The sequence below is a fragment of the Pungitius pungitius genome, chromosome 1 (genome assembly GCF_949316345.1).
Source record: "Pungitius pungitius chromosome 1, fPunPun2.1, whole genome shotgun sequence".
NCBI classification, from domain to species: Eukaryota; Metazoa; Chordata; class Actinopteri; order Perciformes; family Gasterosteidae; genus Pungitius; species Pungitius pungitius.
Genome location: NC_084900.1, coordinates 21448517 through 21472800, shown reverse-complemented (window position 1 = coordinate 21472800; position 24284 = coordinate 21448517). Strand labels below are relative to the sequence as shown.

At 44.8% G+C, this 24284-nt stretch overlaps 1 protein-coding gene across 2 annotated transcripts in view; it reads left to right on the top strand.

The window, feature by feature from the left end:
- Positions 1–24284, top strand: part of plxnb1a (plexin b1a) — a 51426-nt gene that overhangs the window by 15060 nt on the left and 12082 nt on the right. The window contains exons 2-17 of one of the 2 annotated variants that reach the window (XM_037480451.2): positions 11673–12546; positions 12660–12902; positions 13933–14115; positions 15694–15822; positions 16796–16896; positions 17003–17135; positions 17236–17392; positions 17881–17989; positions 18095–18203; positions 18529–19236; positions 20389–20487; positions 21302–21424; positions 21965–22058; positions 22152–22321; positions 22680–22831; positions 23044–23149. In XM_037480451.2, coding sequence (XP_037336348.2) covers positions 11683–12546; positions 12660–12902; positions 13933–14115; positions 15694–15822; positions 16796–16896; positions 17003–17135; positions 17236–17392; positions 17881–17989; positions 18095–18203; positions 18529–19236; positions 20389–20487; positions 21302–21424; positions 21965–22058; positions 22152–22321; positions 22680–22831; positions 23044–23149 — 3480 coding nt within the window. In that variant the 5' untranslated portion in view covers positions 11673–11682. The remainder of the gene's footprint in view (positions 1–11672; positions 12547–12659; positions 12903–13932; positions 14116–15693; positions 15823–16795; positions 16897–17002; positions 17136–17235; positions 17393–17880; positions 17990–18094; positions 18204–18528; positions 19237–20388; positions 20488–21301; positions 21425–21964; positions 22059–22151; positions 22322–22679; positions 22832–23043; positions 23150–24284) is intronic. The other variant, XM_062563106.1, reaches the window with a different exon arrangement.

Genomic DNA, 24284 nt, shown 5'->3' with positions numbered 1-24284 from the left:
CAGACGCCTACACGGATATTTGATTCTTCACTGGACAGACAGAACGGTCAGTGTGTTCTTCCACAACAACAGCTCTTTCATGGAGGAGCGAGCGGAGGTCTCCACTCCAAACTGACTGCAAGTCCCAAAGTACATCACAAAATAAATACAAATGAAATAATGCTAATAAATAAATAAACTATTTAAGTGTATTTATCTACAAGCTCCTTCTAACACAGTGAAACAGAGCTTTTCTGATAATGAAAATTACAATACTGAATGATAGAAGACATGAGGAAATTTGGCGGTATTTGTTTTGGTGCAGCAAGGGAGTAAGACCGATACAGCATTGTGTAGTAACGGCACGTAACGCAAGTAATGGTCAAACTAGACTTTCACCCAGGAAACCAGGAGTTTGTGTCTTGAAATGAAAAGACAATGTTAAAGCAAAGTTTTAAAACTGGCAGGGAACGTTGACTTTTTCAAATTATTTATGCGATGAGGGAGTGAGTGCACGCGTTAGACCAGGGGTGCCCAACAGGTCAATCGCAAGGCAGGGCTGGTAGATCGCTTGCCATTGGGAAAAAAAATCATGTCAGATCACACACATACCAGTGTATCCCCTAGGCTTAAAGTTTCAAGGGGGGGTAGTCACTCTGGTGCTCTGGTCCTCGATCACGGCGTCACTCAAACATGAGTTTGACACCCCTGAGTGTATTTTTCTAGTTATGAAATGATTATTGATTGATTGAAGCCCCGGGTGAGCAGGGAAAACAATCCCTGCTCTTTTAGAAAATGCCTGGCATCCAGAGAGGCGCCCGGACACCGAGAAGGAGGGACGGGCCAGAGGATTAGTGGAAGAACGAGTGAGTCGTGAGCCTCCACTTGTGAGTCAAAGGTTTGCCGCGGGTCACAACCCGCAAACTCATTCATGAATAAAAAAAATCCTTTTCTTTGAGAGTTGGCAGAGAGCAGACCAGATATTGTAGCCTCAATCCATGAATATTAGTAATAACACTCCGCTTCGCAAGTGTTGGTGTTGACGCTGAAAATCTGTTTCGATAAAAGATCAGAAATTCAACAATAGTTTTTTTTTGTAGAGCCCCCGGAATCCTAAAATGCTAAGAAGCATCAGCAGCTGAAACAGGGGACAGAAGAGAGCACGAGTCTTTTCAGACCACAGACAGTGTGACAAGCTGATTAAAATGCCCACAGACCGGGAGAGCAAGACCTCCACTCGCCATTCACTCAGCCCGCGAACGTCGCCACGACAACGGCGGACGACAAAGGGCTTACTTAGGCTATTGAGTGCTGTGAAAGAAGAGGCAGCCGTGTGTGTTTGTACGTGTGTGTGTGTGTGTGTGTGTGTGTGCGACTGTGGTGAAGTGTAGATGTGGCTCTATGAGCCGTAGGTGGTAATGTATGCACACCGTCCACAACCAGATGAATACACGTGCACGTCCCACTGAATTCTGCCACACAATGAGCATGCCAGCGTCCTCGATGACGCCATGCTTCACCCGAGCATATGGCCAAACCCCAAGCTAGCCACAGACGAGCCGTTTCAGCCTGCTTTGTCTCTTCGTAGACTGAATGCAAATGCCATTTGTCTGTTTATGTTTCTAGTCCTTTCTATCCCTCCCTCCTTCTTTGCTATGGCGATAGCGCTGCATAGTTTCAGTGCATTTGATAGTGGCTTGTACCTCCGTCCCGGGGCAGGGCAGCACTTCTTTCACATGGGTAGTACCAGTCTGACGAGCCGCTCACTCACACACACTCTGACATCACCACTGAGGCTTAGTGTTGCACGGTGCGCCAATAGGTAAAAACAGATTGCTTTCCTACTATCACAATATAGCCCTAGAATTAGAAATACACCCTGCGTTGCTCATTAACTCATTTTTCTCATTGATTTGGGGGATACATTTACATAGTTTAACCACTTCACTTTCATGAAATAAATATGAAGTAACAGCAGCAGCTTAGCAAGTTTTTAAGTTTGATTTAATTTTTAATATTTAGCGTTTAAATTTAGAGCAAGTTGGTCAGTGCATTCTGTCAACAGCACTAAGCAGCATTTATGAATATTACTAACCCATAGCTGTCACAGTTTGGTTCTGCTTCCTGTCTTTTGTTGTAGTTTTCATGTCTCTTGTGTCCCTGGGTTAGCTTCACTTCCTGCCTTGTCCTGTGATTGCCTGATTGTTTCCACCTGTGTCCAATCACCTGCACCTCCCTAGTGTATTTAAGCCCTGTGTGCCTGTTGTCCCTTGTCGTGTCATTGTCCATGTTACTCGTCGTTGGTGCACGTCCTTTGGCTTTTGTTCCGAATAAAGAGCACCTTTGGAAGAATCCTGCGTTTGAGTCCTGCCTCCTTCCGCCTGCACCAGCACCCAGTGTGACAATAGCATTATTTTATCTTATTTCTTGCACTATGTTGTCTCGTCGTCCCTTGTCAAACCTTCTGCTGTCATGCGCAAAGTCAAATTCCTTGTATGTCTGACATATTTTGCCAATAAATGTTTCCTGAATCCTGATTATCAATAGTATAGTAGGAAGAGAAGATTAAAGTTATTATGATGTGTTCTTTTTTGCTTCGTCATGAATCCTTCCCTTTGGTATGGTACGTTGTCATTGAGTGTGTCCGACCGGCTGACTCTCATCCTGGTGGCCGGATAGCAGAGTCCAGTAATGTGTTGGCTTTGCTGCTGTCCTCTCCAAACCTGTCAGCAGAGGCTCTGACCGCTGGCCACATAACTCACTCTGTCACACACACACACACACACACACACACACACACACCAAAATAATGAAAGCACACAACCAGCACTATATTTAAACATGCATTTTTAGATTTATTACGGACATGCTTATTAAATGGACATGTTTTACAGCACTCCTTGGCCACTTGGGTCCTACAGCCTTTTGCCAGGGCCCGAGTTAAATCGGGCCTCAGCTGCTGTTGTCAATAATTTTCTCTCTCTCTCTCTCTCTCATCAAGCCCGCCCACCTCCTGCTACGTCCCGACTGCTCTTTGATCCTTGAGTCCGGTGACTGTTGAACTGAAGAGTTACAGCACCATCAGTTGCAGTTTCAACACATATTTCCATGACATTGCTGCTCTCCTCTGGGTCTTGCTTAGTCAAGGTCAGAAGGTCAGAGGCCTTGTAGTCAGATGCTTGGAGAAACCACTTGCGTGGGATTGTATATATATATATTTATCAAATCAAACCCATTAGAAACAAGTGTAATAATTTCATTAAATGACACTCATTTCGTCATTAAACACATGAATCTGCTGTTGAGCAACAAATAGACTTTTTGGTCTGCATTGATAATGAATTTTGTAATCAAATAAATGAGCTAGTGTATATAGTGATTAGAGATTATAAAAGTCCATCGGTCTCACAGTGGATCTCAGGTCGTGTGTGTCAAGCTGTACCAAGCAGCTAGGCTTAACACCTGCTTATCCCCAGGGAGGGTGCTACGCTATCCAGGGTGAAAAGATCCTGTCATAAAACAGTGTGTTGTGTTATCTCGATGTGTGTGTGTGTGTGTGTAGACACTCTTTCTAAGGGAAGTGGCTTTTATCCTGTCTCCGTTCTGTGCAGCCACTCAGTGGAAAGAGCTGTGAAAGGGACACTATTCCCTCACGGGGCAGACAGAGAGCCCCTTCAGCGCACCGGGAGAGGGAGGGAGAGAGAGGGAGGGGGAGGGAGAGAGAGGGAGGGAGAGAGAGGGAGAGAGAGAGAGAGAGAGAGAGGGAGGGAGAGAGAGAGAGGGAGAGAGAGAGACAGACAGAGAGAGAGAGAGCTATGTCTGCATGTGAACTGAGGGGTGGGGGGAATGGACATTGAACCAGTAGAAGACGACGGATGTGGAGAAGGGCCAAGCGTGTGTACATCTGCCTCGCATAATATTAGCGCTCACGCTGATCCAACTATCTAAGGAGACACCACACGGTATGTGGATGCACTCAATAGATGTAAATATGGATCTGGAGTGGCCCCCACTGTGATGTGTTTGGTCACGACTGGAGAATTGCATGAATTTGGCATTGCATGTATTTGGTTGGGTTTCTACTCATGGTCCAATCGGCCGGAGATGACATGAACTAAGGCTGAGCCTTAAGAACTTGTATGATAAATTATTGATCTGAATTATTTTCGTCATTCATTAATTAGTTTTGTTCTAGCTTCAAAAATGGTAGCCAACCAGTAGCTTAGCCACTGTTGATGAATTGTAATTAGTGGTTGCAAAATGACTTAACACACTATCGGAATTTGTCTGAAAATACTTTGAAAGTTTACAAGAGCACCACGATTGACTAATTTTCAGCATACTGCTAACCAGACCTACGCTAGCAGAAGAATTGTTCTATACACTGTACATTTTTAATCAGCCCTCAACACAACACATTATAATAATACATCATTCCACTTTTTTAAACCATAAATAACCTTCTGGTTTCTGTAGGGCAGAAAGAGAACATTATTATTGCGAAATACTGTATATGCTGGAATATTTATGGACATCGATCAATTTGAAGAGATAGACGATAACTTTTTGGTCATATCGTCCACACCTACTAACAACAAAGCTCAACACACATGTTTGTTTTGAAAAGCCGAAGGTATGCAGTAGACATGACGTCCGTCTTCAAGGCCTCCTTCGTTTTTTCTTCACCACCAACAGTTTCTTTCAGCATCAGAAACTTGATTTTCTTTTGAAGAAATATACAACGCTCTGAACCTAACCACTCTTTTCAGACCCCACATTTAAATCAATTCCAATCGCATCGTCTGTGCCTGCTCTGTCTCTTCCTGCCTCAATATCTAGACAGACATGCTCTCCTCTCTACTGTACTCTCTGGATGGGATCCACAGATGCCAGTGTCACAGAGTTTGGCGGGCCTCGGGGAGGGTGCGACACCCAGCCAACCCACCAGAACCCAGCAATGCAGAGTAGTGCTCCAATCTCTGCCCCCCCCCCACTGTCCCGTGCTGCTGACCAGGCCTGGACAGGTAATCGGGCAAATGCCCGGTGGGCCGACGCACTTGGGGGCCGGTCGATAAGCCTATAAAAAAATATTTTTATTTTTTATTTTATTTAGCTTTCGACCGGCCCATAAAGCAGGGACAGCGGCCCATTGGTTCATTTTCCATACTGACACTTGGCTGGCCCAATAATCTCTTAGCAGGCTCCACCCCTCCCTCTCCGTGTGTCAGTCAGATGCATTCAGTGACTCAGAGCTAGAAAGAAATGTGTGGATTACGATGGAGAAACAAAAAAGCAAGGGGGGTGCGGAGAAATTGCGGGCCAAAAAAAAATCTAGAGGTTGATGCCTCAACATGTTCAAAAATAACCGACATGTTAGTGCTGTAGCTTCAGTTTCCAAAACTACTACAGAACCTGACGCCATGTTGCAGAAACAGCAGGTGAACATAGCACATGGAGGACGACAGGTGACTAGCCATAGCGATAGCGGTGCTTGCGGCTCGCAGTAGGGTTGCCAACTCTCCCAAACCCAAATCAGGGACACTTTAGCGGGCTGACGGGGGGGTGCTAGCGGTCGGTGCACAACCTCACATGCTCCGCTCTGGCCACCCGGCACCCGCGCGCACACTGCTCTGATGCGCCACAACTTCACAACAACCACAAGCAAGCAGGTAGCTACATGAACAGGGAGGGAGTATTAATCAGGGCAGGTGCATGAGGATAGTGTGTGTGGGCCTGGCTGGGCCACAACAAAGATGATGACGATTTAACAGTTACCTAAATTAATGAATATTATAATAAGGCAACAAACATAATCGTTGTCGGTTGTTGCTATTATAAAGTCTGAGTGTCAGGTTGTCATTTGTCAAATTGTCACTTAAAAGTTACTGCAATGGCCACTCAGCTAAAGTAAAATAACACAGCATAAGCTATTTTGCACTGTTTTTGTAGCTAGCAGAGTTAAGTTCACTTATTCAATTCCAACTTGGGATATTCTAATATAACCATTTAAAACTCATAACGGCCCTTCTTCTCTAGAAAAAAACTGAAATGATGCCATTTGATTATTTCAATTATTACTCGCCCACGAGTTACACGTTAGAAGAGGTAGCTAACGTATGTTATTTAGGGGTTAAAAACCCGCTTTGCATTTTGAAAGCTGTATATTCAACTAACTAGATATTTTCTAATGTTTCATCTGAATTTCCAATATCAATATGCAATATTACGGCAAGTGAATACTCTAAATTGTATATATATATATATATATATATATATATATATATATATACAATTTATATATATATTGTATATATATTATCAGGACGTTTTGTGTAAGTAATTTGTTCGTTTTTTTATGGGAAGTATCTCAACCATTAGATGTAAATTTTGTTTGGTGTCATATTAAAGAGGGGTTTGTACTCTTTAAAGGGATAGTTCACCCAAAAATGAAAATTGTATCATTTACTCACCCCAAAGTTGTTTCAAACCTGTATGAATTTCTTTATTTTGCTAAACAAAAAGAAAGATATTTTGAAGAATGTCGGTAATCAGACAGTTGATGGACCCCATTGACTTCCATAGTATTTTTTTTCTACTATGGAAGTCAATGGGGTCCATCAACTGTCTGATTACCGACATTACCGTCCATGGCACTTACAGTAGTTCTCAGCTTTGTATGGGTTTTTGGGAACGGAACAGTAGATATGCATATCTACAGGGACCGCAAGGATAGTGTAGTGTTTGGTGGTTGTGTCCGTCCGATTGAGGTGGGCCGGTCGGAGCAAAATTGCCAGGGTCCTTGTTTTGTCCCGGTCCAGCCCTGCTGCTGACCCCACATATTTCATCAGGCCTTGGACGTTCAGTGGGCTGTCACGGCTCATTAGGAGCTTTAGAAATGAACTTGCACAGCAGACTCTCTGAGTGATTAATTAACATGGACAGAGAGACAAAGGGAGACAGATTGGAACAGTAAGTGCAAAAGTTCAGTGAAGAGACCGCATTCTGAGTAGTTTATAGAGGGCATAAATACACTCCTGCATTAGCTTCTCAAGTACTGATTGGGAAGGGCATGTCTCCCCGCTGCCTTTCTGGGTTTAGCTTCTGTTTCAGAAGAACCAGAAATCTCGCCATGCAAACCTTGTGCAGCGATACTTTTCCCGAAAAAAGGGCTTTAGAAGCCGCCACAGCCCTGGTAGAATGGGCCCGGACAGCCAAAGGTGCGGGTTGGCCGGCCGATTCATAAGCAAGTGTGATGGCCTTAACCACCCACTTGCTCATCCTCTGCTTAGACACCAGGCCCCCAGTATTGGGAGGCCCGAACACAAACAACTGTTCGGAGAGCCTACACAGGGAGGTCCTGCGGACGTAGAAGTCTAAGGCTCTAACTGGGCAGAGGAGGTTGAGTTTTGCCTGGTCCGGCGCTCAGAAATGGAGGAGGACAGAATGCCTGCAGCACAATAGGCCCGACCGTAGTAGACGGGGCCTTAGGAACGTAGCCGGGGGAAGGTAGTAAGAACTTCACCACGCCGGGTGCAAATTCCAAGCACGAGGGGGCCACCGAGAGGGCTTGCATAACTCTTTTGAGGGAAGAAATAGTAAGCAGGAAGAGGGTCTTAAGAGCCACATACATTACTGCGACCTCTGCCGTGGGCTCGAAGGGCCGCCACGTATACCTTGATAGTGGACGGGGATAAACCTGTGGAGAAATATTCCTGCAGGAACTTCAGTACTGAACCAACTGGGCAGTTAACTGGGTCCAGCTGTCGTTCCCCACACCAAGTGGCAAAATCCTCCACCGGCATACGCCTTCCTTGTAGCGGGGCTCTAGAGTGGAGGATGGTCTCCCCGACCTAGAGGTCGGGGAGCTAGAATCAACCAGTCGTCTATGTAGTTCAAAATGCGGATGCCCTGGAGACGCAATGGTGCCAGAGCAGCGTCCACGCATTTGGTAAACATATGGGGTGAGAGGGCTAGGCCGAACGGAAGAGCCCGGTATTGGTAAGCTTTGTCCCCAAAAGCGAACCTCAGGAACTTCCTGTGTCGTGGGAGGATGGGAATATGAAAGTAAGCGTCCTGAAGATCTACCGTGACAAACCAGTCCTCGGACCTGATCTGTGCCGCGATATGTTTGAGAGTGAGCATCTTGAAGCTCAACTCCGCAACAGCGCAGTTCAAACAGCGGAGATCTAGTATCGAACGCAAACCCCCATCCTTCTTTGGAACGATGAAGTAGCGGCTGTAATAGCCCGACTCTCTGTCTGGGGGAAGAACTCGTTCTATGGTTCCCTTCCGCAGCAGGGTCTGTACTTCTCGCTCCAATACCAGAGCCTGCTGGGGGTCCAGCTGTCGTTCCCCACACCAAGTGGCAAAAGCCTCCATACGCCTTCCTTGTAGCGGGGCTCTGGAGTGGAGGATGGTCTCCCTGACCTCGGTCGAGAGACCCCTGCTGGGGGTCTGATAATGCAGCAGTGTGTATAAGCAGCTATCTAATGCTATCACATACCTTCACCTTCATCACCTGCATATAATGATTGGGTAAATTAGCAAAGCCTTGAAACAGAGCCAGGGACAGCTCTTCCATGATCACTCCTTATCGTTATTGTAACTCATAATGGTAAATGCCATGAGAAAACCAATTTTGTTGAATCATATCCAGGTTGGTATACCAATGATGGAAACTCTCTGAGATAGATAGATATTGGGATCTGAGTTAAAAGGGTTCTCTTTTGAATTAAGAGAAAATGTCTTCCCATTTTAGCTTTTACATCAACCATTCTCTGTCTCCACTCTCTCCCAAACCGCAGTCATCAAGTGTGATCTTGTGGTAGCTCACAGGGAGCACTCATTGATTGTTTGGTCAGAGGATGTTTGCATGGCGATGGCAGGAATATGTCTACAATTGTTACCGGGCTCTTTTGTACAGAAGCTTGGCTAGGACACAAAGACCCTTAATACCCATTTTTATTAACTGTTACATAAAATATTCACTTATTTCATTCCTTTTAACAAGTTGTAACTGAGCGGATGGAGATTATCCCTCAGTGGTGGAGCCGCTCTAGAAGACCACTTGTATCTGAGAGCTGTGGATGTTTGGTTCAATAAAACATGAAGCAAACACTGAATTGTTTTTTTTGTATCTATATTTTATGGCGACTATTCGTGCCCTGTCTGGCACCACTGTGGATTTGTCATTCGCCTGTCAGACTGTAATGGCTCCCCTCTTGACACGTTCCACGCCCAACTAAAATACTCATGACAGTGGGCGTGGAGGTTATTACTTATTATACGCTTCATCCTGCTCATGAATAAGTAAAAGAGGAGCCCTGGGATACACTCCCCCACCAGGCACACTAAGACATATGCAGCTTCTCCTGGATGCCCCCTGTTTATGTACACCAGCACCAATCCGCAGCCACTCGCACAGTGGATCACTGTCTCCTCCCTCTGCAGCTCCGGGGGGCAGCAGCTAGGTGAGAAGGCCCGTCTAATGCCTGAGCAGTCTATTCACGCTGCCATGTAATGGTTCTTTTTTGTAGATACTAAAGTCTCGTAGCTTTCTGTGCACATTTTCCTCCGTCATTACGCCGAGCATTTGGCCATGAATAATACGACAATGCCCATTCAGATTTAGTTAATATTCTGTGCACGAATGCAGTCCGTCCCTGAAATGTTCAGGAACATTCCCCGCACAGGCTCATGTGAGAACGGGAGCAGGACGACCTGCTTCATGGTTTATATAACGCGATTTGACTTGTATCCCAAACTTATTGAAAGTCAAGCACATTGCAAGAACATTGACAGCGGACATAAGCGATTCCTACCGTCCTCTTCTTCTCCCTGCGGCATGAGAGCCATTAAGTTCTGCATTATCGTCTTCCCACATTATTCCAGCATTGTCAAGGTAAGGAATGAACAGAGTGAACAATGAAAGAAGCACATCTCCAGTCGGAAGCTTTCTCCAAGTGCTAAGGTGATGTTTTTTACCACGCATCCCCTCTCAGTAAGGTCAGGGAAAGGTCTGAGAAACCAGTTCAATTATTAAACAGGTTGTATCTCTTAATGCAAAAGGCTCTCAGTGTACGTAAACCACTTTCCCTTCCAGAGGTGTTGAGTGATGGCTGTGGACATGGGGGAGTGAGAGTTATTGTTTTTGAACGCTCCAGCTGTAAGAGCCGTAGGCAAATTGTTAATATTTTAGAACCTGGGGGAAATTGATGGTGGAGAACATCACAATTGCAAATCTGTCCACCACTTATCAGCCATGGACTATTCAATACGCAGCAAAGATGGGATGAGATCACTGCGGGGAAGACGTGTTTTTGTATGCCAACCAGGAAGTCAGAATTTTTTTTCATATTATATTAATAATACTTTTATTTAGTTAATTGAGAAAACATTATTTATATTTGCATTACATGTCATTTAGCTAACGCTTTTATCCAAAGCGACTTACATTGCATTATAACTAGGGCTGTCAAAAATAGCGCGTTAACGACGTTGATTAGTTGTTTGTTGTTAATTACTAATTATTTTATTTTTTTAACACATTTCACGCATGCGCAGTTTGACAAATTATTCAGGTCAGGAAAGTACCTCTTCCTCTAGGGAATGCACTTCATCCTATACAACACATTACTGCCACCTGGTAGGCATATGTCAGGCCGTCAGGTTCAGCAAGTCGTTTGCGCCAGTCCACGCTGAATGTTCACAGGCCATTAACAAAATCAACCTCAGATCATTTGACCAACACAATAGCAAAATGTTTTTCCGTTCTAATTGCCGCTCGACTTCACGGTGTAACCTTTATTATTGTTCGGTCTGATACGCCGTGCCCAGTGACGGATGGTGTAGCAATATTGTTGTTCGGGTGGAAATCGGGAGAAATTCGGGAGAAAGGTCGGTCTGGGAGATTTTCGGGAGGGGCTTTGAAATTCGGGAGTCTCCCGGAAATATCGGGAGGGTTGACATGTCCGGTCATCGCAGCCCTGGACCATCAAGAGCACAAACTCGTTTTGCCGACCGCAGCAGAGTGGGATAAACTGCAGAGGCTCGAGACCCTTCTAGAGCCATGCAGGGAAATCAGTCTGTAACTTATCAAATAACATTGCTTTGATTATTGATGATGATAATAATGATAATTATGTATCTGTGTCCTGTTATCTATCTTTGGTATGCATTTCAGAAAGAAAAAATTGTTAGGATTCAGGTGTAATTGTAAATAGTGATTAATCCTGATTAATCCACTGAAAATTCTGATTAATTTGATTCAAATTTTTAATCATTTGACAGACCTAATTATAAGCCATGTGTTACATTTTGCCTGGGGAGCAATTAGGGGTTGGGTGTCTTGCTCGAGGACACGTCAATATGGCAGCCAGGATTTGAACTGCCAACCTTGCGGCTCCAAATGCATCACACTACTCCGTGCGCCACCATCGCCCCCACATACATGTTCAGTTCTTTGTTACATGACAATAAACAACTCTATTCCTCTATTTAATCACACTAAGTAGCCTCATTTTGATCTTCCAAACCTTTGCTTTTAGAAATTTTCTCTACCTGGACCTCTTCACATTCGAGTTGAAGACCCCTGTATTGGAAGCTCCCTGGGACCTCCACATCAATACATACAGACAAAAAAAATCTAAGATGTAAAAGGTAAACCTCTGACCCTGCTCTGTTTCTTTCCTCAGAATATTTGCCATGCCACATGGGAAGGCCCTGAACCCCACCCTGCTCTTACTCCTTCTCCTCATTGTCTTCGCCATGACCCGCGGTCACACCTACCCTCACTTCTCCCGCAATGATACTGAATTCCAGCACCTGGTGCTCCACCCAGACCCATCGCTGGGGACGGTGTACATTGGGGCCAGGGACCACCTCTTCCAGCTGGACGGAGCGGACGGACTCCGGCTGGAGCTTGAGGAGAAGACCGGCCCTGTGAGCGACAGCAAGGACTGCCTCCCCCCGGTGACCGAGTCCAACTGTCCCCACGCCAGGAGGACCAGCAACCACAACAAGCTGCTTCTGGTGGATCCGAAGGCGCTGGAGTTGATCACCTGCGGCAGCATCCACCAGGGCACCTGCCAGAAGCGCAGCCTGGCGTCCATCAAGGCAGTCCGCTTCTCCACAGAGAGGCCTGTGGACACGCAGTATGTCGCCGCCAATGACCCGTTGGTGTCCACCGTGGGGCTCGTGGTCGGGCTGCGCGGCGGGGAGCGGACGGTGATGTACGTGGGTAGGGGCTACACCACCAGCCACCCGCCCATCTCCACCCGCCACCTCTCAGCCGAGCCCGTCTTCTCCTACGAGGAGACGGCCAAGCTGGCGGTGGCCGGGCGCCTGTCAGAGTACGACCACCACTTTGTGAAGGCGTTCGCGCGGGGCTCGTACGTGTACTTCTTGTTTTACCGCCGTGACATCAAGTCGGCATCGAGGGAGTACCGGACCTATGCCGCCAGAGTCTGCTTGGACGACACCTCCTACTATTCCTACGTGGAAGTTCCTCTGGTCTGTCGATCCGCTTCCTCTCCTTCCAGGACTTACAACATGCTCCAGGCTGCCCAGGTACTTGATCCCTAAATATTACCAACTTCTCGTTGGAAGTAGGTGTGTGTGTGTGCGCATTTCGTTCTCTCTATGTTCAACTCAGTTGTTTTCCCATGGTTTTGTTGCAACAGTTGGGACAAGGCGTCGACTGGGAAGGCGAGGATCTGCTGGGAGTGTTTTCCAGCCGCGCTGGCTCCACAAACAACGCAGCCTTGGACTCCTCGGCTCTGTGCGTCTACCCACTGGATGAGCTCGACAGACACATTGACTCCACCCGCAACCTCTGCTACACCCAGGACGGCCGGGTAGAGGGAGAAGGAGAAGTGGCCTACATAGAGTACGAGGTCAAATCCAGCTGCGCCAACCTGCCCATGGTAAGGATGCTGACTGTTTCCTTTGATAAAGACATCATATTTTGAGAGAAATGGGCTTTTTAGATTAAACCTCTTTTTAACAAGAGTCAAATTGCATGTTTTCATTTGTTTTCTGATTTACAGTAAGTGGATGCCGGCATCATGATGAATTATATCCTGCTTCCTTTATGTTCCTTAAGTATAAAACAAGACCAAGACAAAACAAAAAGGATAAGGATAATAAGGGACAACTGGATGGCCAGATTGGATTTAGCAACAGGCAGAATGAATGCATTGTAATGAGGCCCTTGTTTGGAAAGGCCACGATCCCAAGACGCCCCAGAAGTAGCTTTGCCCAGCTGCAGCCCTCCGGTGACCCCCTTCACTGCTGCCCAGGTCCTGCCAGCCCTCAGGACCATTTAATGGGACCATTAGGGATCAATAAACCATGCTTCTCCTGAATTGGCGATGCTGCTGCTTAATGAGCTCTGACAAGGGTATTTTTTTGGAAACCCACTGACATAAGAGGACACAGAATAAGGTTGAGAGAACAGGTAGGGGGTGGGTACAATCATGGGATTAGAAGCACACATAGCAACGGGGAGACAGAAGAAAAGGAAATGCTGGATGAAACGCAGAGAGATGATTGATTGAGGAGAGGATATAATAGATCACAGTTCCCTTTGAAACAACAATAAGCCATCTTTTTTGTGGTCTACTCTCCATAGACTAACAAAAGATGTCCCGTTCTACTTCCTCCTTCAGGCCCAATTATTTTTAGCCGGATCTTTGAGACTTACCAGAAAGCAGGATTTAAATAATGCTGCTTTTGCGAAAGCAAAAGAGCCAGTGGCCTGTGGCCGTAAGAGTGTGCTTTAATCTGAGGCGCAATCCTCTTATGATGTACCAGGAGGACTCGAAAGCTCTCGGGCAACAGCAGGAAAACAGGGAACAAGGCAAAAAAGCTGATGCTGAACAGGAACTTGAATAATATAAAAATGATCTTGTTGCCTTCCGTTCAAATAACATCAAAAATTTGCATTTGTTGCAGAATACCCTCAAGGCGTATCCCTGTGGCTCTGACCACACCCCCAGTCCCATGGCAAGCCGGGCACCCCTGGAGGCCAGGGCGGCGTGGCACACCTCAGCAGCCCGCCTCACTGCGGTTGCGGTCAGCGTTAGGGATGGACACAGCATTGCCTTCCTCGGCGACTCCAGAGGAACTCTGCACAAGGTAGCTCATCACCGTGTACTACTGTGAATAGTTTGTGCCAGGTTCCTTCACGTCCCTTTTAAAGCATGCACTAGGAGGGAGGCAGGGGGACGCCCTGGGTCACATCATGGGGATAACAGCGATCCGTATGTCATGGAAAAATCAAAACCATAATACTAATTTCTTATGAGAGTTTTTCAGATTTGTGGCCCTACGATGGACTTCAAACTACGTAAAACGTTCTGAGCCAGTTCCCAAACCCTTCTATACGGCTACAGCTACTGGTGGATTCCAATCATTCCACCACTCCCAGAGTTCCAACATACACAGACTAGCATACCAACATGATCCCATGCCTAGCACGTTTGTTTTTTGTTCTGCTCTCAGGGCAGATCATTGGATACCAGAGCAAAAACATTTTTGAGCATTTTTAAAGATCAGTCATTTTCATCTATTATTTGGGGAAGACAGGTGGAAAGTATATACTAAACAAATTTAGTTTTTAAGTCCTTTTTTACTTTTTTCTCCTTCATTGTCTAAAGACCGCCGTGTATTGACAGTGTTATGCGCACATAAGAGAAAGGGACACATATTACTTTTATGTAGCAGATCAATGAAGCGCACCATGTAGCTAGCAAAAGTAAGCTATTGTAACAGGATTATGGTAAAACAGCAGGACAAATTCCACAGCATCTAGCTACAAGAGTGTGTGTGTGGGGGGGGTGGGTGTGGACAAAATCTGTGTCACCAGCTTTTGTCCACACCACTGAGAATTAGACACGAACACTGATGCCGCGCTCATTCCAAAGAGGTTTAGCTTACTTTAGCACAGACATTGAAAGCTGTGTAAAAGGGCTTCCCTGACCAAAGAGAGTCATAGCCAATCACTGCTGATCATTATAATTATTCCAAAACCCATGCATGTCAAAACCAGGCATATGCACTTGATGGGACTATACAGAGAGGCATCTTTTATAAGCAAATATCTTTAAAAAGGTATTTATTAGTAAATATTAGTTAAAAAGGTAATATGTTCTTGAACAACACCGATTCGCATAATGTTGAGCTATTCTTTCAATATATGGAAATAACATAAATCCTTGCAATTACCTAGCTAGATCTTGTCGCACACGTGTTGCACAGCTATTACATCTACAGTACAGCGTCACAATCTTCGTAAAATGGGACATGCACACTGCATAGAAGTTGCCGCCGCGTAAAACAGAGCACCAGCCCATGCTGCCATCCCATAATGCCATTATGCGTTGAGTGCATCACATAATGGGGAAACTGATTCTCCGTCCTGTTCACGGCAATCAAGTGAGAGGCTTCTGGAAAGAGGCACAAAAACCTCTGCTAATCCCATCAACATGAGGTAACATGAGAGTTTGAATGCAGGGGAATCACTTAAGCCGGAGGTGTCTCCCTGTGCTTCATATTAGATTTGACTCTGCCGTAATCACATTCACTGCCACTTCTTTTGCGATTCCCTCGCGAGTGCGTTTTATTCCTAAGCCGAAGAAGATACTCCTTTGCTATTCTTTTTCTTTAGCCTTGCAGAGTAAAGAATATACCAACATGTCTGGTGTTTTTCTACAGGTATATCTGGGCCGAGACGGCCAGGCGGAGGTGTACGCAAACACAACGATCCAGCTCAACTCGCCCATTAACGGGGACCTTCTATTGGACCGGACTGGGGCACACATCTACGTCATGACCAAAACTACTGTAAGTATACAAACACTATTTTGGACAGTTAAAGGTGTTGAAATGTAATTTCTCTTTTGAATTTAAGCTTATCTTTGAACTAGTCAACAGATGTGTCAACAGTTGTGTCCCTTCTGAGACTAGCCTCTTTTTTGGCCTCTGCTCCGAAAATGGCACACCCACGATAAAAAGTCGAATAACTCTGGAACTACTTTGTCTATTTGTACAATTTATTTTGTGGGGGTTTAACAATGTTTAACAATCCGTTCATATGTTACTGTTGAAATATATCAATGTTATGGTACTGGTTCTGGCTTGTTTGGGCCTGAATTGGGGCCTGCTCGTCCACCCTCTCACACCACTGGCAGAGAAAATGGTAGTTTACTAGAGGTCACTTATCCTGCTAAGTTTGATGGGCTAGTATTGTACATTTAAATCAGTAAGGCTAATGTTAATGCTAGTCAAAATTGACAACTACAAATGCCAGTATGCTGTTTCAGTTAGCTTGCAACTGGCTTGAAACCTACCTGGCCTTGTTTTTAAAAAGAGAAAAAATGTAGCTACTAGGTTTGTAAGCTAGTTAGCTAGAAGCTATGTAACATTTTCCAAAATGAAAGTAAATAAAAAACAAACTAGAAGTCACATGTTTTTTGATTATCATGCCTTAAAGAAAGTCTCAGATTCCTATCAGTTGCTAACAACAAGGTTATTGAATATTACAGTGATTGTGACAAATATGAGCTGAGAAGGGTCATATTTTTCTTGTTCATCCTGGATGAATGATACAGATTTTTTCTAATTGTGACTTTCAAAAGATAGTAGTGGAGAAGTGTGTCGGATGAAGTGTGTTTTACTTTAACTTTATTAACGTTGGTCTTATGAGGAGGCCGTGCTGGTGAAAATGACACCATCAGAGCTAGCAGCATACTGCTACTGTCCACCTTAATCCACCTCATAGATTGCTTTTTAAGAACTGGCTATCTCTCACTATCAGGTCAAGAAGCTTCCGGTGGCAGAATGCGGAGACCACCTGGACTGTCAGTCGTGTCTGTCCGCCAAAGACCCCTACTGTGGCTGGTGCGTCCTGGAGGGACGGTGAGTCTGTGGACAAGTAGCGGCAAGGCAAACGCCGATGCTTTCTCGTGTCCCTCGTCTACGTTCATGTAGTCCTCGTCTCCCTCACCGCTCGGTCTGGTTTCAGGTGTGGTCAGCGCCGGGAGTGCCAGCGGGGTTCTGTGCAGGGCCAATGGCTGTGGAGTTTCAACCAGTCACAGCAGTGCCTCAGCATCCAGCGTCTCAGCCTCTATAACATCAGCCGCGGGGAGAAAACCGATGTAATGTGGAGAGAATCGGTTTCCCACATGTTCCTTAACTTTTCATTCTCTCTTTGCTCTTCTCTTGAGATCCATGTTCCATTATGTCTCCCTCTCGCAGATCACAGTGTCAGTAGAAGGCCTTCCGGGTCTAAGAGAAGAAGAGGCCTACTCCTGCTTCTTTCAGGACACAGAAGCTACGGCTTCACTCACAAACACTGGTGTGATATGCTCAACCCCTGATGCAGGCAGTCTGCCCCCCATTCGTCGCGGTGATGGTGAGTGCTTTTTTCTGAATTTAGTCGGACATTGTAACCAACTGGACAATTTGTCATTATGCACAAAACATTAAGGGCGTCCCAGTACTTACTTTACACAAGAAAATAACAGACGACTATGCCATTTCTGGCCAAAGGCATCTTGATTTGTCCGTCATCACAAACTTTGTCAAATTCAGACACGGTCCATCTGAACTCGCTTCCATCGTTTGATATCTTGGGAACGCCTGGTATCCATAATAAGTTTTATTTTACCAGTTAATTTAGGCAGTAGATGGTAGATGGGTACTTTACAACAAACTGCCTGCATGGTGGTGAGACTCTTGAAGACCCATTTTGATAGATTGCACTTGCAACACATTTTATAACACATAGATGACTTCAACAAGTATGTTTGCAAAAATCGACAGAGCCCTGTGAAGCTCACCAAAGAACAACACCAAATTGATTGCATCATTTGAAGTAGTCATGTATTCCTTCTGACGCAGAGTTTGTGATGGTGGCCCTGTCACTGCGTTTCACGAACATCACGGTAGCAGAGACCGAATTCACCTTCTACAACTGTAGCCTGGTGCAGCAGCTCTCTGGACGCAGGCCGTGAGTACACACATCAATGCATAGTACAGCAGAGCATTTGTTATGGCCACTTGTGTCTGTTTTGTCTGGCTCTTCTGCCCTTACCTGTGCCGTGTGCTCCGCTAGATGCCACGGCTGCATCAGCAGTCGCTGGGGGTGTAACTGGTGTATCCATCAGCACGTCTGCACACACAAACGCACCTGCAGCCGAGGAGTCACCGTCTACAACCATAATGTGAGTCATCATTAAGGCTTAAGTGTTTACTGTATATTTAGGGGAGAATGCTGCGTGGAATAATATTTGAAAGCACTAGGTTTATTTTGCAGAGCATTTATCATGTGCAACATGCTGCTCGTATTTGTGTGTTTGTGTTTGTTTGCTCTGTCCGTCTTTTTTATTAGTGTTTTACCATAATTTTTTCTTTTTTTTGTCTTCTCCCATGAGCTGTTTCTTCAAGCGTACCCTTTGTGTTTTATCCTAATTTTATTCTTCCCCTGCTGTTTTCTCTTCGTCCCCCTGTCGTCCTGGCTTTGTACACTTGTGCTTCTCCATCGTCAAGTTCAAACCGCCAACACCCACCATCCCCCCACCCACCCGAAATCTGACCCCTTTACCTACTGTCCGAGTTGCTGCTGCTACGACAACAACACAGCCCTCAACCACAGAGCCTCTCCCCCCGACTACAGCAGCTGTTCCTTTAACCTCCACCGCAGTCACACCGCCCACGGCCAAGCCCACCTCCCCCCTCACGCTGGCCTCAACCTCCCCTTCTGTCGTGATCTTCAACCACTCCCTGACAACGCACACCGATGTCCCGACCACAAGCGAGGGCACGACAGATGGAAACGGCGACATTGAAAGTTTCTCAGAGGACGAGGAGGCGGAAAGCTTAAATGTCACTGCCAAATACTCCCCCACTACGTTGCACAGCAGCACTACCCAAAAGGTAGACGGTGAGGTGGGGTTTTTAGGTCCGCCTGCTGAAGCGTTTGGCTCTTCCTCTGACGTAAGCCCGACCAACTCCAGAGGAGTGTCCCGCTTAATAGACCTGTCAGTCAGCGGCACTAAGGACCACGAAGAGATGGACTCGCCGCCGTGGCTTAGTGAGTGGGAGGGGACTGCCGGAGACTCGGCAACAGGTCCATCCGTTGTGGGTGCCAGCCAAAAGCCGCCTATCTTCTCACAACCACTTGACACGGTTATCAACCCCTTCTCTGAGTCTGCAGCAGACTACCAATTAGATTCATCAACCAGCTCATTCTTTCCGGTGAGTGCAGGAGCCTGGCGTACATGTCGTCACTCCAGTCAACACAAGAAACTGTTTAAAGTCCCAGTGGAACAACATTCCACAGGAAAACCAAATATCAGAGCGCTGTGCATTCACCTTAGGGGTCCATCAAATCCTACGCATTTTATTGGACCTCCAAAAGAAAAGTAGGCGGGCTTAGAGTTTATTGCGGTCTGGAGCCAGTGAGGCTCTTTGTGCCTGATAAACACACCTCCCATGTTGTTCAGAGATGGGAGGGACACTAATCAGATTTTGAACCACCAGGTCTCCCTCCATGGCGCCAACGAGCGAGCTGTGGGCTAAGCTCTTGATTGAGACAGACCGTAGCCACGTTATATCCAAACGCTGACGTATTGGTTGTATTTGCAGCTATACTATCCACAGACAGAGTGCTTTTTTATGACTAATTGGGCTAGATGGTCGTCCAATTGATTGGATTATTTTTTGTGGATACCCCTGAGTCCTCCAACATTTGACATAGTAGCCAATTTATGGTTTTTTCTCTGAATCCTAAAAGTAAAGAAAGAATGCAGAAGACTCTTAAACCTGCGTTTTCTGTGATGTTCATCAATGGCGACTCCTCTGATTGTATAGAAGTTTATGAGAAAATTCCTCTGACATGTCTTATGGACTTGTCTTCCCTCTCCATACCGTTCCTGTTCATCTTACCAAATATTCCAAAGAGCTCCAGGACATTGTGGTCAAATCAACGGTTGCCTCGCGTTGCTCTCAAATGTTTGATGTTTCATTGTTGTGGTGTGTGGTATTGTTTCCTATAAAGTTTAAAGAGAAAGTATAAGACAGCACAGCTACTTGCATGCTGGAATTTATTCATTTTAAATTTATTTTATTTATTATTTATTTATTTATTTACTTACCTTACAAAATGTAAACTTAAGAGGACTTTGGTAAAATTGGTTTTGTGGAGAAATGCTGCGATCAAATTTCGATGTGGAGGATGGAAGAATAGCCTTTATAGTTGCTTAGTAGAATAAGAGAATGAAGTTTCAAGCAGCTTGGACCAGCCAAGTACAGACAATTATGTTTACAGACATCCCCTTCATAAAGTACAGCTGCATTGGCCTTTGTGCGGATCTGTCATAAAGGAATGGTTAATTAATGTTTCCTCAGGAGTGTCCGTGTGTGGAAAAGGTTCAGGATTCCTCTCTTCTCCCCGTCAACGTGGAGAGGAAGGTCACTCTGCAGGGACAGCACCTGGATCTGTTTCAGGTAATGCAGCCACCCTCCATCTTGTCTACAGTTCTAAAATACACTTCCACCCACACATTACACCCTCAATCCAAAAATACACGTGGTTCTTCTTACCTCCGCTGCTATCCATCTAGTCTGCCTTCTATCCTCTTTTCTTAATAACGACCCCCCAAGATGATCCACAGATCGTTGTTGGCAGTTTCCTGTTGGAACCACTTGGGAATTACTTCCTCCATGAAGCTTCTTCTCAGAAACTATGCCCGTGTGTTGAACAAAAGTATATTTTACAATAATAAAAATAATATATTTATAATAAACTTTATTTGTGTCACACATAATACTGAAATAATGATTATAATTGTTATAGAACAGATTAAAAATTAGCATAAAATTAGCATAATTAATAGTAAATAACTTAATTTATACATAATAATAAATAAAAGGTAGTTTGTAAAGCCCATATTGAAATAATAACTTGATTTGTACAGCGGATAATATTTTTTTTTATAACAAAACACATGTATAGCACATGATATAATAATAATGATAGATAATAATTATATTAGAAAGAAGAAAAAATGTATTTGTATATAAAATGACGATACAATAATAGCTTTGTTAGTATTTTAAGATTTCTTAATGTTAATCTTTTGTCTCTTTATGGGTATATAAAGGCTGACATTAAAAGCTTCATACCGAAGGGATTTTGATACATACTGCCCTGACAAAACGTGCATTTCCATGTTAAGATTTCATACAACCTAATAAGCTTTTGCAGTGACCTAGTAGTTCAGTCACAGTGTTCACTCATTTATGTGCCGTGCTCATTTAGGACGAGATCTTGGACTACGAGTGTGTGCTGGACGTTGAGAATGAGTCAGTGGTGATGGAAGCCCTCGTGGAGGCCCATGCCACTCATCCATCGGCCTTCTTCATCACCTGCAAAGCTCACAAGGTCAGTCACAATGCAGGGATCCATCTTGGGCGGTCGTGGTGTTTAGTTTAATAATTGTCTTACTTCATGTTTCTACAGCCCCTGAAGACTTGATCGTTGAAAGTATTCCTAAAGATTATTTATTTATTTATTAGACGTTTATGAACAGTTTGATTGACACGTCATTTGTCAGGCCTGATGTGATGGAGTAAACCCCACACCTCCTGTAGCATAATGGTAAACAAGCAAGCCTTTAAATCAAAAGATCAGCCAAACCAAACAGTTCATTAACTTTATTATGTGTGCGGTCTCTGACTGATGTGATCTGTAAGATGGGCCGTTGGTGAGGAACATGAATCCAGTTGTTTGAACAACATAAATAGATATTAGAGATCCATCATTAGTTATTTATTTCATTATTATCAATGCTCAGAAATCCTTAATGATTCATCTGCTATTATTTGCTATTTGTTTTGACGGCAAAAAAAAAATCCACGATCTATTGCTTCCCCTTTTTCTTTTGTGCTGATCTGATCTGCGATATGCTGCTTCTGGTTTCAGTACGCCTATGCCGCTTCGCTGGAGGAATACTCGGCCGCCATCAACGTGAGGAGGAAGAGCTCCTTCCCCATCGACACCGCGGAGGATCTGCACGGTCCGTGCCTCTCCCCTCCCCCCAACGTGTCCGTACGCCGGAGAGATTGAGGTCCCTTTCTCATAGACCTTCTCCGTCTTTCTTCTGTCTCAGTGACTCTCTTCAACTGTTCCGTGGGGCGGTCGGACTGCAGCCGGTGTCGCACGGCCGACCCCAAGTACGGCTGCGTTTGGTGCAGCGGCCTAGCCGCCTCCCGCTGCGTGTACCGGGACTCCTGCGCCGAGGAGGTGAAACACACGTGTCCCGCGCCCGTCATCCACTACGTAAGAGCTCCTCGCCCTTTTACTTGGAACACGATGGGTCAGGAGCAGCAGGGTTCCTTTTCGCTTTTGGGGGGGAATGAGAGACACGTTGGGAAGTGCCGTTAAGAAAGTGAAGTACACCAGGTACATTTAGACTTCTCTTTGCACTTTCAACAGAAATTGCACCAATTAATTATTTCTTCCTGTTTATTTATTTTACGCCGGGTCATTTACCGAGGAGAGAAAACCATTTTTGGACCAGAAAATCTCCAGAATTATTCCTTGTTTGGTTTCAGACAGAATATGATATTAGTTGCTTTTCGGTTCTGACAACTGGACTGGTTTAATGTTCCCGTATGAGACTTTTCTCATGTTTCAGCTGGACCCGGTTTCCGGTCCCGTGGAGGGGGGGACGGTTGTCACTATTTCGGGCTCTAACCTCGGCCAGAGAGCTGAAGACATCCAGAAGTCAGTGACGGTGGCCGGAGTCCCCTGCAGCGTCATCCACAGCAGATATGAGGTCTCCTCGAGGCGAGTTGTCCGTTTTCTCCCGGATGAACTGTAGACAATTTGGGGGGTAAAAGGTCAAGGTCACTGTATTGTGGTGACACTGTTGGGGAACACCTGGAGCGAAATTTCCTGAAATTTTGCACATTTTTCCACAAGATTTCATGAATGATGACAATTTTACACAAATGTCTCATACGGTGTGAAAGTAAAAATCATATGTCTCGGCCTCGCAGGATAGTGTGCGAGACGACGAGCAGCGGACGAGAGAAGAGCGGCCAGGCCTCGGTCAGAGTAAGGGGAGGAGGACTTGGACTGTCCGCTCAGATCTTCAGCTTCCAGGTAAACGCCTTGATAGTCCTGTCTGCAAGGAAAAAAAAGGAAATCAGGTGACATTTGTTCATTAAAAAAAGCTGTGTGATCACAGTCCTACCCCCCTGTCAGCTCAACTTCTTGGCAAACTGCTAATTTAATTTTTGTCTTTAGGTCTGGCGAGCTCACCTCTTTTTTATTTTCTAATAATAAATTATTGTCATTTTTCATAATTGTCAACAATTAAGATAACCACGTCCACTCAACAGTCTATGGTCTGCACACATTTGCATTGTACTCATATTAATAATGACACCCAGGTGTTATTGTCAGAGCAGCATGTGAATAACCTGTAACAAGCATTCTGTATTAATGTATCCATTTATACTGTAGCATGCGGTTGTATTATTTATTTATGATTTGCTTCTATATATACTGTATATTGCTATTCTGGTTGTGAATTCAATATTTAACAACCCAAAGTACAAGCAAGAAAATCTCAAATAAGGGAAGTGGGATGCCCCCCAAAAGAGTGGACAGTGACGTTGAACGTATGGATTGACGTTTTTAATCAGACTTCAGTGATGATGTACAGAAAGCCCAGCTGTCAGCTTACAACTTCAACTTTGTAATCGGAGGTTTTCTGAAAATATATAACATCCAAATGAATCAGGAAATGTTTATTGCCATCATATGTCAGACATACATGGAATTTGACTTGGCGGATGGTGCAAAGCAAATGATGCAGAATCTTAAAATAAAATGTATTTTGGGATTGTATCAATAGTCGTATTCATCAATTCTCCGTATCAGTTTGGTTCCTTATTGGATCTTTGTTATATTGTGTGGAAAAATGATCAGAATCAACATGACTTTATTGTGTGTAAACAAATAGTCTTTCCTGCGCAGCAGCACAAGAACTTTCCAAAACCTTTAAAGTACATTTTAAGCTAAACAATTAGCTAAGCGATTGGCTTTAATTTATTGTTTTATTATTAGGATCAAGCTCTGTCCATCCTCGCTAATGTGACCTTTTGCTCCACATGCAGTAGAACTCTGAGACCTCCTGCTTATTGATGTTGCCGTTGTGATTAACTGATGTTTCCTCTCTTACTTCTGAGGGTTTTATTACATTTGATACAACGAGAGCTCTCATTATCTAGTG